The following is a 14,169-nucleotide window of genomic DNA, read 5'->3' as shown; positions in this document are numbered from 1 at the left end:
ACGTATAGTATAACAAAGGCGATGTTGCCATGCGGAATAAACTGTTATACGTTATGAGAGATTATAGGGTAATCTGGGAATATTGAAGACAATAAAATGAGCTTACAAGGTTGAGAGGGGCTTGCACAAAGGTAAACGTTTAGCGATGAATTACCTCCCTTCAAACAAAGGGAATCAATCAACTTTTTTTGCTACTTTGCTTTTTGTTTTGCATCAAAATATTCAATCTTATCTATGAAATGAATAAAAACACATTTAAAACTCGTAAATTTTTATTAATTTTTATAAATCGAAATTCATTACACCTTTTGTCGTTATAATTACAAATTCCTTTTTATTATTAATTCTATTATTTATAATAATTATTGTAATCGTAATAACGTATCTATAGCCTAGCTAAATAATTACATCGGTCTAAATGTGGAAAATATAAATTAAGTTACAAAACGTTACTTAAAAAACTTAATAAAGTTAAGCTTATTGCTATGTTTTAATATTTTAGTTTAGGATTCTCCCAAACCCTATGGTGATAGGTACAAATGTTTTAAATTTCCCTACTTTATTTACAATGTAAAATAAATATGACAAAAATTAAGTACACAGTCGACGACGTCTTTAACGAGATGAAAATATTTTAAGACCAACTTGTGTTCTAAGATTTAATCTCAAGGAAGAAAAATTAAAGAAAAACAGCTAGAAATACGCTATGATTTTTATGATGAAAATTAAAGATAGAGACAAGAATTTTGGAGAAGGTATAAAACGAAACAACCTAATTATCATTAATGAAACATAAAGCTACATTTAGCAAATATCTTTAATTGTTATTTATTGCTCATAGTCTGTTATAATTACGAAATCTAATCTAACAAAATCAACACTAAACATTTATTAAAAGATTGGTTCGTTGTTTAAAATTTTACACTAAATCTAATGATTAAATGCAACTATTGGACGTACCGGTTCAAAATAAACAAAAAAATATTCATATAAATTATTTATTTCTCACAAATAAATATTCTGATAATATATTATAATATGAGAATGTGTAAAAATATGAGGAAAGTTGGAAAAATAACCCGTACGTGTATCATGATAATATTTGCTTTTTTAATTAGTTTGCAGTTGAAACACGGAAGCTGTATCAGAAATGTCATATTTTTTCAACTTTTCTCATCGCTGTTAGTGAAATATGTATTAAAATTGTACGTATGACATAATCTTAAACAAGATGTTAAAATATTCATCTATCAATAATGTTAGCTACGTATTTACACGAATCTATCTACACACGCACAAAACACTGACCGTAAATCATAAATTATACTATTCACACAACAATTTACTACTTTGTTATTTACAATTGCTGAAAATCTGATTTCGCAAGCTGCAATATTTCCATATCTACGTATACCGTTAATTGGTTGAAAACAATCGATCTATTACAGGAAAGGAATCGGAAAATGAAAGTCGTCAAATCCTTAATCGTGCTTATCTATTACTATTTACAGTACCCTCCTCCGGCTGCGGTATCAACAAGGTTTCACTTTTGAAAGTCCACAAATGTCCACTAGTTCTATCACTCACTGGTCGCTAACCCGACGCTTTACCAGTGACAATGTTCCTAAAAGAGACATAAACGAATTTGAACCGAATTCAACAAAACACATCGAAACACCGTCTAGATGTTTCAACTAATCAAAGTACATCTCCTCCTTGAACATTGTCTCGTGGTAAAGCTGTGGGAACTTCTACCAGGCCCGGCCCTGGAGGGGCAGGTAGCCGGAGCACTGCTGCTGGTAGGCGGCGGGCTGCCGGTAGGAGGCCAGCGGGTTGCTGCAGGCGGGCTGCGTGGGCTGCGTGGTGTAGCCCGACGTGGGCGTGGCGCAGTGGCTGTGCGCGGGCGAGGACGACTCGCCCGAGCCGCACGGCTTGCCGTCCTTCACCAGCACGGGCACCGCCACCCGCCGGGGGGATGATGATGACTGCCGGGAAGTGGAGTGTTAATAGTGTGTTATATGTTTGATTGCTGTAGAGATACTACATATTATCTACTAGAGCGAATGCGCTCAAATAGGTATGTATACTAAGTATCTTAGGTCATCGAAATTAAGCAAGTATACTTGAATCTTGAATATAAATTAAAATTTGATATAAATAAAACTCTTTGTCTTAAATGTACATGTATTTTTTATTGACCTGATAGCAGAAACCTGGTATTACTGAAAGGAAACGTAATAAAAGAATTCCATTTTATTTCTCTTGATGCAGAAAAACAAAACATCGATCTCTACAGTATTGAAATAATGAATAAAGTCTGCACTAATACGTATAACAAATGCCCGTTCAAAACAGAACCGAACCTAGTAATAATAATATAAATATAAAATTAATTCACTCGAAGCGAAGGCTTAAAATGAAGGGCTGTCGTCATTAAAATTATACAACAAAATTGTCGAGAGCCGCCTACTGGTGTTAACAATCAAAAAGTCGATCGGAGTTCCCGCTCGCGCAAATTGAGGCAATCGTCGGAGGTTGGCAACTCCGGCACGTGCCGTTGGGGTGGTAACGCGTTCCATTTCATTGCAAATATCATTATTTTTGTTAGGATCGGTTTTTAATAATGATTATTTTGTTTGGTGGAGTTTGTAGTTATACGATTCTATTTGATGTCGCTACCGAAGTTAAATTATTAATTAAAGATAAATAAAATGTTATAAAATATAGTATATTCAGATAAACATAATTATGTAGATAAATACGAGAAAAGGGAAATATTAATAGAAATTATAAATTGATACAAATACGACACCCTACAAAGATAACATTAATGAAGACCATAGTGATTCTCGCCACGTTAAATCGAATTTAACGAACAAAACTGGTGTCAGAAGAAAGAATAAAATCGGTCTAACAAAACATTTTACCTGTTGACAATATTACCTATAGGTAATAGAAGCTAGTAGGTATCAACAGTCTATAAAAAATTTCATAAAACAAAGATTTTTGAAGACCCTAAATTTAACAAAAAAATATTACCAACATTGCAAAATTTAGCCATACACTCATCTCAATCTCCCATCTCAGAAATTTAAATGTCTACTTAATAAAAATCCTGGCCAAAAGGGTCTTTCAAAGCGTGCCTAATTACCAAATATTCAAATCTGACGTTGATAGTTCGATTCGCAGGGTTGCCAGCTCAGGTGCGGGCCCCGTATCCCGGGGGAGATCGCAATCAAGAGGCCAACCTAGCGCTGACTACACGATTTTATCGTCACTTTAAATATTCATTATTCAATACCTGAATAATAAAGGGTGCTTTGTGTACCGATTGAGATGCGTTAGAATGTAAAATGACTTGGGAGTGAGACCCGTATCTTGAAAGGACGAATTTTGTTTGACGTATGGTTATTATGAGTTCACATGTTCACATCGCTTTTAAATATACGATTTACAGCGAGTGGTTAATGGAAATGGGATTTGTAAACAATGCATGTTGTACTGACAATAATAATAAGTGAATCGTGTTGTGTAGGTATTAAAGATTTTATAATCCTTCGATATTTTAGACAACACATTGTAATAACAATAAGTAATGTACTAACACTAGGTATCTATACTTATAGATAGATAGATAGTAGTAACAATACTTATATAAGTCAGTAGGTAATAGTAGATTGGCACTGATTGAAGACGGATACAAATATCAAAAGATTTATAAAATTTGACATTATATATATATATACATATATTGAAACAAGACAACATTGTTCCTCTGAAATGTTATTTATCACAGACTAAAAGTAATATTCAAATTCAGAAAACTAACCTGATTGTGCTGATTTTGTTCCGCCATTGCCTTTTCTTTCGCCTGTCTCTTACATTTATAGCGATGATTTTGAAACCATATTTTCACCTGAAACAAAACATGAATTAGAGCTTCAGTACTAACGTGGTGTCGCGTGAAATGTATAAAATATTATGAAAAGCATTTCATTTATTAAGATTATATAATATATTATTACGATGAAAAGGTTTAACTGCTAAGGGTTATTCAGAAACATAATATAATACATTACACGACGCAGTGGCGTAGGTTTTCTTATTCTTTTCTTGATCTTTATAAAACATAAGTGGGCGAAAGCGTTTTTAAAAAGTTTTTAATATAGCTCTCCATTGAGAGCTAAAATTCTTTAGCTCTTCAAGTAAAATAATCTTGATTTTAATAAGAACGATGAGATAGTAAATAATTTATTTCATATAGCTTGAAATAATTAATGTGATTGCAGTAAAACTCGTTCATATTGAACTACGATACTATATTCCTAATTTCCTATATCGTAAACTAGTTCACGAATTGTATCAATGAAAGTTTTGATTCAATAATTTATATAATTACTATAGGGTGGCTTTCTGCTCTTATAAAAAAGCATCAGCTCAATAAGATTTAAAATCGGGCAACACTAGCTGTAATTTAAAATGTGACAGACGGGTTAACTCCATCTCCATTTGGCGAATGTCAACACGAGCCTCTGGCCGCGTCTGACCTCTGAAATTAGCGCTAGTGCACGCTACAGCACAGTCAACACTCTACCTTAATGACGAAAGAATAAACAGCGCATGTTTGTCCCAAGCGGGCAGCCTTTGTCTACGCGCACTCGAAACGCAGCAAAATATACTTTATTTATTATTTATACAAGTTTCCTCTGTTTATTCTTTGAAATGGATGTGTGCCGTATGCGATCGTTCCGTTACAAATCCGCCATTTTGCCCGATAGATCCGTTATGAAAATACATTTGTAGCTACTTGGAAAAATTCGATATTATTTGTTTATGTTGGTAGAGAGTAGACCTGTTAACTGTGGGAATGTTGGCAGCGATGACGTGCGTTTTTGTCTATGGCGTGTTTCTCTAGTTATTTATGACTTCGCTAGGTGGGAGAGAGTTAATGAACGGGTCCCGTCGGCGGGCGTCGCTTATTGCACTCCGCCGAGGCTTGGACGCTCTCTAGTCAAGTACTTTCTTTTCAATCTTCTTGTGCATAATGCTCCGTGTTTCTTTCTACGCACTCTTCATCCGAGAGCGCCATTCAATTATTTGTTTTGCTTCTAAATGACTGTTGTTTCGATGCGACATTTTTGACGAGCCGGAGAATTTATCTAATGTTTTGAGATTTACACCCACTTGAGGTTTAGTCATAACATTTTCCACGATCACCTTTAGTTCTGACTACTGGAATATTTTTAGCTGGATTTTGAGGACCATTTACCTACCGTATAAGAATATTTTTTTACAAAAAATATTTTATGAGACGACTTAATTTCACTTCAAATAAATAGGGTAAATTAAGATAGAACCTGGCCACCCAACCCGCTGTCATTCTAAAATGACAACTAAATTTTGGCGCCATTATTGAAAAACCACAGGTATATTTAATAAACTCATTTGTATTTTTATGCAAAGGGCATAGAGTTTATTTTCACATGTTGTGTTTTCGTAAACATGCGTAGGTGTTCCGTTCCTGCGAACCATGACTTGCAGTAATGAAGCCACAATTATTATAATAAAGATGCTCTCGTATTTGTTTAGCTCTTCATTTGTTGCAGAGATTTTCGAGTTTATTTTTTGTTCCCTAACGTGTCATTTGTGTTGACAGATGACGTGGAAGAGGAATAATTACGTTATCTGCGGTTTTATGGACATTTATAGGTATGATGCGTATTAAACAAAAGGTATTGATAATTAAACGTTACAATAGTGGTCATCTAGATAGAGTCAAATATGTTAATATTATACCCACATCTATACTAATATTGTAAAGCTGAAGAGTTTGTTTGTTTGTTTAACTAATCTCGGGAACTACTGGTCCGATTTGAAAAATTATTTCGGTGTTAGATAGCCCATTTATCGAGGAAGGCTATAGGCAATATAATATTATCATCTCGCTAAGACCAACAGGAGCGGAGCACTGCGGGTGAAACCGCGGAGCACAGCTAGTAACTAATAAAATTAATATGCTTCCGTCATCGTTTTCGTACACTGTAGCCTGTAGGGTAGTTAAATACTATAAAGATTAAAATATAAACCAATGCAAAAGAAAACATTTTTTTCTATTTGTAGGTAAAATAATATTTTTAGCACTTAAAAAAGCAAGCAATTAGCAATGTTGGTTGAATTCAATTCCAATATATAATATCTCGCAGAAGGAACGTGGGTATACCAAGTTAAGACATTATATTTTGTGAATGTAAAATGATTTGGCGATTTGTAATCTGACAACTGATTTGTGACGCGTGATTAGAGATAGAATTAAAAGAGATATTGTGTTCGACGTTAAATAAACAGACTGTCAAACGATCAATACCTTTCATTTAATCTGTACTTATGTCAATACGAGTTTGGTTAAACAACTTTCGACCTTGCTACCTGGTAATAAATACCATGGTACGAACGTGACGGAATGCGACATTGTAGAATATTGTTTTTACAGTTGTGTTGCCATTTATTGGTTATATTTTGTATTTCCAGGTGAATGAGAATAATACGAACCTATTTTATTATTCGCGGAATAGATATTTTTATAAATAAAAATTAAACTTATTATTGTGCCAGAATTTGTTTATTGAAAAAAAAAATATCTAATATGCAGCCAATTTCACCGCTTTTGGTAAAAGACATGTTGAAGATGTTTGTTACAGACTTCTAGCACCTTCTAGTACCTATGTATTATTTATTCATGTACAACACAAAGTACAAGAGTGGTAAGAATTATCCCCACTACATAATATATTAATTTTATTAATATTATAAACTAGCGGCCCGCCCCGGCTTCGCACGGGTGCAATGCTGATACTAAATACACTACAGAAAAATTGTGAACATTGTATAGGTATAAAAATATAGCGGCCCGCTCCGGCATCGCAATTCGCACGGGTATAAAATACATAGCCGGGCGGCCGCAAACGCTACGTCCCGCAATTTTTAAATCTGTAATATCTTCGAAAATATTCACTTAAATCATGCGGTGTAAAGGGCCATATAGATCTATATTAAATGAACAATGTATCCATGGTATTTAATTGCTTAAGGATTAATGCTGTATTGGTTAAAATCGCTTCGAAAATTAGCCATTATTTGTCGTAAAAAGTAAATGACAAAAAAAGTAATTGTGGGTTATCCATAAGAGATAGACATATACCATCGCGGACTTTTCTGTAGACCTTTTCAATGTGTATAATACTTAGTACATTATTTTGATAAAACTCGTAGGGTTCAGCCTGCGTTTGCAATGTAAGCGGAATAAATGTAATTTTTTACGACATCACATTAGAAACCTCAAAAATAACAGTACTTCTCCACTACTTAATGGATATTATTATACATATAAACCTTCCTCTTGAATCACTCTATCTATTAAAAAAAACCGCATCAAAATCCGTTGCGTAGTTTCAAAGACTTAAGCGTACAAAGGGACATAGGGACATAGGGACAGGGAAAGCGACTTTGTTTTATACTATGTAGTGATGCAAACTATTATGTCTGCATGTCTGTCTCTTCGTTCTAAACTACTAAAAACTATTTGTATGGAAATTGACTCAGAGATTGTTTTAGACTTGTGAAAGAACATAATATAGATTTTATACCCGAAATCCCACGGAAACATAAACTATGCGGGATATTTTTTACAACGCGGGTGAAGCTGCGGGCGGAAAGCTAGCAAAGTATAATGCTAGACTCCAGTTACTATGTTCTAAAGATTTTTCAAATGAAAGTATTAGGTAGGTACCTACTTTCACTTGAAAAATCTTTGCAATATTTACAAACATTAGCTACATCTACATTCTACACATAAAGGCATTCAGTTATCAGTGAATGTTTATATTTTATTTATAGGTACCTAGCCTTTTCTCTACTCTTTTAGATACTCCATGGAAAAGTGTCATCAATGTAATTTAATAAACGTACCTAAAAACAAGGGCATCTATAATAGGTATTACTTGATATCGCCCGCGTTTTCAAAGGAAAACCCGCATAGTTCTCGTTCTCGTGGGATTTCCGGAATAAAACCTACCCTATGTGTTAATCCAAGTTACCCTCTATATGTGTGCTAAATTTCATTGTAATCGGTTCAGTAGAATTTGCGTGAAAGAGTAACAAACACACACAGACACACATCCTCACAAACTTTCGCATTTATAATATTAGTAGGATAGCTGTTTCCGGAAATTCTAACAATACCTACGCAATAATCATCTATAATAATTATATAGTCTATGCTCTATCATATCTATAGTCTATACCACAGACATGTCTATACTCTATGGGCAACTCCCAACACGCCCCCGTCTCTCCCTTGCCCGTGAAGCGTGAAACATGTACATAGACTACAAAATTAATAAACTGATTAGGATGATCAAAACGATATTATAACGTTTTTAAATAATGTTTGTTTATGGCGGGGGAAATTTTGAATTGATTGAGATTGTGATTAGAGATTAACAGATAATAAATATTTATTTATGAGTGTTATGATTGAATGTTTGTTATCTACTCATTGATGTTGAATTTGGTTGATATTTATTATTTAGATGATCTTTTGTTATTCCATACTAATATTATAATTAATGCGAAAGTAACTCTGTCTGTCTGTCTGTTACCCATTCACGCCTAAACTACTGAACCAATTTTCATGAAATTTGGTATGGAGATATTTTAATACCCGAGAAGAGACATAAGCTACTTTTTATCCCAGGAAAATGACGCAATCCCGGAAATCCCACGGGAACGGGAACTATGCGGGTTTTTCTTTGACTGCGCGGGCGAAGCCGCGGGCGGAAACCTAGTATAATTATAGAATGTAGACTGTTGAGTAAATAAATTATGCGATGATAGAGCTACAATAAATACCTACCGCCTAAGATAATGCGACGGGAATAAGATTTAAAAAAAGATTATAAATATAATAATAAAGCTTATAAATAATAATATAAAATGAACAAAGGACTGAATTTGAACCTAGACTAAGACATGATGATATGATGTACCTATTATTAATTTTTTTAACCATAGGTACCTACATCATAAATGGAATCGTCATATCATCATATATTTTCAAGCACTTCAAAACGATTATATAGAATCAAGAAACTTACATGAAGTCGAAACTCGAAACGAAACATTTTAACAGCCGTATAATAAATCTAAAAGCAAACCACTATTATAATCTCAGTAATATTATTGAAAATCTATTCAACAAAATATTGTGTAATAACCGCGAAACCATTGCAATACTCAACCACGAATCGGTAAGTATTCTCAATGAATGGGATAAATATCTATTATCTAACGGATAATGCACCTGAGTTATTGTAAGCAGGTTCTATTGTGAAATTGCAAAGTCTTTAAATTGCGCATCACATAAAGAATAGGCAATTTTAACGTAATGTAAAAATGTTTATAAAACTACATGTCTGAAAAAAACATTAATAAAAATACGTACCTGTTTAAGCACTGAATTAATAGATATTATTCACTTTCTTCAATAACAATAATCACTCTATTAATAGGTACTGTTATGGAAATTAAATTAAATTATTATAACTACAACCGTAACCACAACCGTAACCATAACCACAACCGTACCGCACGGCATAAGACCAAGTTTCACGCTCACCATTTGGACCTCTGGCGCTCTAGTACGGTGCGATTTACCCGCCACTTCATTCCGCGCACAACCAAATTGTGGAACAGCCTGCCTTCGGCGATATTCCCGAACGCCTATGACATCGAGGCATTTAAAAAGAGAATATACCTCCACCTTAAAAAGTCGGCAACACATCCTCGGACACGTCTGTAGATGCCTATGGGCTGTGGAATTGCTTACCATCAGGCGATCCACATGCTCGTTTGCCTTCTTTCATATAAAAAAAAAAAACTACCTAAATTTAAAAATTCACGAGCGCGGGAATTTAAAAACCTGAAACAAATCAACGTTCCATATTTAAATCTACATTGACATGTTGATTGCATGAATGAATGCGTTCGTTTAAAAAAAAGCATGATACCATAAACAATTTTACTTTTTATAAAAGTAGGCAGATGATTTGCGGCCAGCCTTTGGCAGGAAGTTCATTGAAATCTCACGGGGATTAAAAAAAATGAAGTGGAATTATTGGAAAATTATAGGGCTATTATGAGATGAGCCGAAAGGCTTTGTTGAATGGCGGATTTGAAGGTAATTATTACGCTTGCTGTCAATACCTGTTGTGGCGAGATTGCGGTCAAATTTGATAGTTATTGAAACTTTGTACAAATCTTTCTTTACTTTATTGAATGATTCTTGTGCTGAGATTACAGAGCACCTACTCTACCTACTTTGATGTTGGTTATTGATGTTTTACACAGATTGAAATATTATGATGTCATGATAATACACATTAATTATAGGTACTGTGATAGAGCCAGCTCTATCCTAATATGTAGATATTATCATAGAGGTGATAGAGGTACCAAGATCACTTGAAACCTTGAAACAGAAGCTATAGCATTTTATTCGTAAAAAGAAAAGTTTAGTATAAAATATTATTACTTACATAGTAGAGTTTTTACGGTAGATTTATTGATGTTTAATATTTGCATGCTAATCGTGGCGAAACATGAACCTAAGTACAAAACACCTAGTATACATTATTTGTGCAAATAAAGACTTTGTATATAAATGTTATTAATCAAGCATATTATTTCCTAAGATAACAAATTGCAGATCCAAACAGAAAGCATGTAGAAAATGTTCCAACAATATATAGCTATTGTACAGCTACGTAGAAATAGAAACACGATTCGCAATAAACGACTGCGCGGACCGCATCGTATTTGACGAGCAAACACGGGGCACTGTTATTTAACTTAAGTAAATTTCGATGTTCCCGACTCCCTCCCCTCCCCCTTGTTGACTCCTGGGAGTTCTATTTCGCGTTTTGATTTATCCCTTTTAAGTAATTGTCGGTTTTCGGTTTAATTTTGTTAGTGCTTATTGTAATGGTTGAATAGAGAGGCCGCGACGGTTTAAAATGTCTATAATAATCTGTTTTATAACCACTAGTTTAAAAAAAGAGTGTTTGCCGAGCACACGTGTCAGAAGTGAAACTTCTTGAGCAAGATTCAAAGATACCAAAATCGTCGCCATACTTACTGTATGACGTGACGGTATTGCCATGACTCGACCTTGAAATTTTACTCTCAACGCTTATAAGAACTCTCACTTTAAAATAACTTATAGGTACCTACTGTCATAACAGAAAAGTCATTGACACCATATCAATATCATCATTACATTGTTGTACTCCAGCGGTTATTCAATACGGTTATCTAATATTTTCAACAATGCATTAAAAAAAAGCGTTAGACAAAGACCTCCATCGCGGATATTGTCTCTAGTCCCTCCCATTGTCTATGGTCACGAATATAGTCTGTGCCGGATGCGACGCATGCGGGCGTAATGGCGGGAATGGAATAATGGTAGCAAGTTGAAAGTTGAAACAATGATGAGCTGTCAGATTGCTGTTCATTCACAAAATGGATACTTGGCCGTCGAGTGCATAAATATAGCATTAGGGCACCCTACGATGCGCGCCTTTTTTGTTCAACCCGCTGTATATATATTTACTATTTTGTAACAATAATATATAAAAACTTTTTTGTAAATTCAGGCTTTCCTCTCTTTTATTAAATGCCTGAAAAACTTTCCATTTAAAAAAGATACCATTGTTTGATCGTAAATGTAATATCTCATATTATACTTGTAATATGCCAAAATTAATCATGGTGAACACGATTTTCCTTTAAATAAAATAAAATAAATTCCGATACAATAAAAAAAAATGTTCGCATCTCATTTACAAGGCTATTGGTTGAGTTTGTGAAGCCTTAGTACACATAATATTTAAATTAAATCACGCATGTTTGTTTGTTCTTCTCTTCTTTTTATCGATATCACTACATAGCCTAAAACAAAGTCACTTTCTCTGACCCTATGTCCCTTTGTATGCTTAAATCTTGAAAACTACGCAACGGATTTTGATGTGTTTTTTTTTTAATAGATAGAGTGATTCAAGAGGAAGGTAGTATGTAATTTTTAGGTTTTAGACAAAGCGGGCGAAAAGTAAATTATAGTAGAAAATTATTTTATACGATTCTAATTGATTAATTGATTGTTTGCTGCGACGCGACGCAGACGTAAGGAAAAGCGTGATAGGTAGGTATATATGATAAGTATGTCCGTTTGATTTCACATTTTCTTATTTACATTACTTAAATAATATTCTTGTACCTTTTATAAACAAAAAAGAAACAAAATATCTTACAAATTTCGTTTTCTTTTTGCGCCACAAATTGCCCAACGACCAGTCAATCTGATTCAATAAAACGAAGCAGTTACAGTGTTCTTATTTTTTATTTCCGTTTGTTAACAAGGCATAAAGACATACTCGACATTTAATTATCCTTTCTGGTGAATAAATCTGTCCATCTCTTTTACTAGAATATTTTATATTGATAGGATTATTTATAATGGACTTGAGTAATTGGAAACAAAGACAAGGGAATGAATAGTTACTGTAGAACATAGTTTGATGTTAGTACATTGAGGTATTATTACCTACTACGTGTAGACCAACAACAAAATCTGTGCGACAAGCGCGGCGGCGCGGGGTGGCTAGTGAGCCATATACTTAGTAGATATTTTGCCTCATAATACTTATAAATTAAAACCAATCAATGTAACAAAAAAAAATTGGTTTGAGACGATTGACTCTAACTCGTGTTACAAATAGTGTAGTAGCGATGTCCTCTCTAGTACATAGTAACTCAATGTTTTTCACCAAACATACTTAATTTAAATATAATCTTAAATATTATTAGCATTTAGCATATTGGAGATACAAACTTACTAAACGTTAAAAATACCTACCATGGAAACGGTAGAACACGAAAATAGATGATTGATTTCATTTTATTTACAGTAAGTACTTAGGTAGGTATGTACAATAAGTAAAAAATCAAATTTATGTTTTTTCTTCATAATAGGTAATTCTTATTCGCTGTGTTGCCACTTTGCCAGCCCTGATAATGTAATTTACTAAAAATGTAGATCAAATTCGCGTAATTTGAAACTAATTTTCAATTCCGAATCTAAAATATTAATTAAACACAGTTATGAGGTCGGGTCTGGCATAAATGTTTCTGACAGATTGGAAGGGTTGCCGACTGACCACTACTGGGCTAATTTATGCTAACACGTCATTATGCAATGAGGGCAATGATTTGCTGTTATTATGGCAACTATTATCCCCTTTTTTAGTAGAAAGTAGGTTATTAGTTATTATCCATTGTACAGGTATTGCATAGAACAATAATTAGGTATAGATTGTTGTAATATTTGGTCTTCAAATAATATGCGTTGTAACTTCTTTTCATACCTATTGCATGATACTTTATTTATCTTTAAAAGTCATTTGTACGAATACTGTGTGTCGAAGTAATTGTCACTTGAGAATAATTTTATATGCACCAATCAATTAGGTATACCATTACATTGATACAGGTTGGTCACTGAACCTGTCTGCAAATCCCCGTGTGAACTAATTAACAATTAACATTAACAAAGCGTTATAATTACTTCACCCCACCGCGCCGTTGTCTAGCTTCACCGTTTGACATTTGACGTTTGTTTTGGCGCGCATTCAAATCGTAAATGGTGTTGACACCCTCAAAATGGAGATTATTCATGGATGTTTGCGGCCTTTGTTGGGGTAGCGCGGCGTTTATGAAATTTATATTGACACGGCCGAGATTATCGGGTCTTTGTTATGAAGGATTTGAATTTCGGTCGCGCGATGTGGGAAATCGGGCCGCGTGCCGGTGACAGATATTAATAACAGCTACCGCGCTCCGACAGAGGTTGTGAACTTGGTTTTGTTTGATAAATAAAACATTATTTCCCACTATTTGTTGAGCCGGATTATTTTGATTTAGTTAGATAACGCGTCTTAATTCTAATTACAATTCTTTGAAAGTTTTTTCAATAAAAATTAGATCATATTTACCGTTTTTAACGAATCGTTACAAGCCACAAAAAATACCAAAAAACAAGGTATCCAAGTTCCAAATTTG

At 34.0% G+C, this 14,169-nt stretch overlaps 1 protein-coding gene across 1 annotated transcript in view; it reads right to left on the bottom strand.

The window, feature by feature from the left end:
- Positions 1–373: 373 nt before the first annotated feature.
- LOC149900891 (thyroid transcription factor 1-like) overlaps positions 374–14,169 on the bottom strand; it is a 42,925-nt gene continuing 29,129 nt past the window's right edge. Inside the window, exons 5-6 of the mRNA XM_090112501.1 lie at positions 3,830–3,916; positions 374–1,985 (exon numbers count right to left, since the gene is read on the bottom strand). Coding sequence (XP_089968627.1) covers positions 1,752–1,985; positions 3,830–3,916 — 321 coding nt within the window. The 3' untranslated portion in view covers positions 374–1,751. The remainder of the gene's footprint in view (positions 1,986–3,829; positions 3,917–14,169) is intronic.

The sequence above is a fragment of the Colias eurytheme genome, chromosome 18, assembly GCF_061535395.1.
Source record: "Colias eurytheme isolate Ceu_HAF_F1 chromosome 18, ilColEury1 Martin Lab GWU primary, whole genome shotgun sequence".
Classification (NCBI taxonomy): Eukaryota; Metazoa; Arthropoda; class Insecta; order Lepidoptera; family Pieridae; genus Colias; species Colias eurytheme.
The sequence above is the reverse complement of the archived record's forward strand: the minus strand, read 5'-3'. Positions and strand labels throughout refer to the sequence as shown.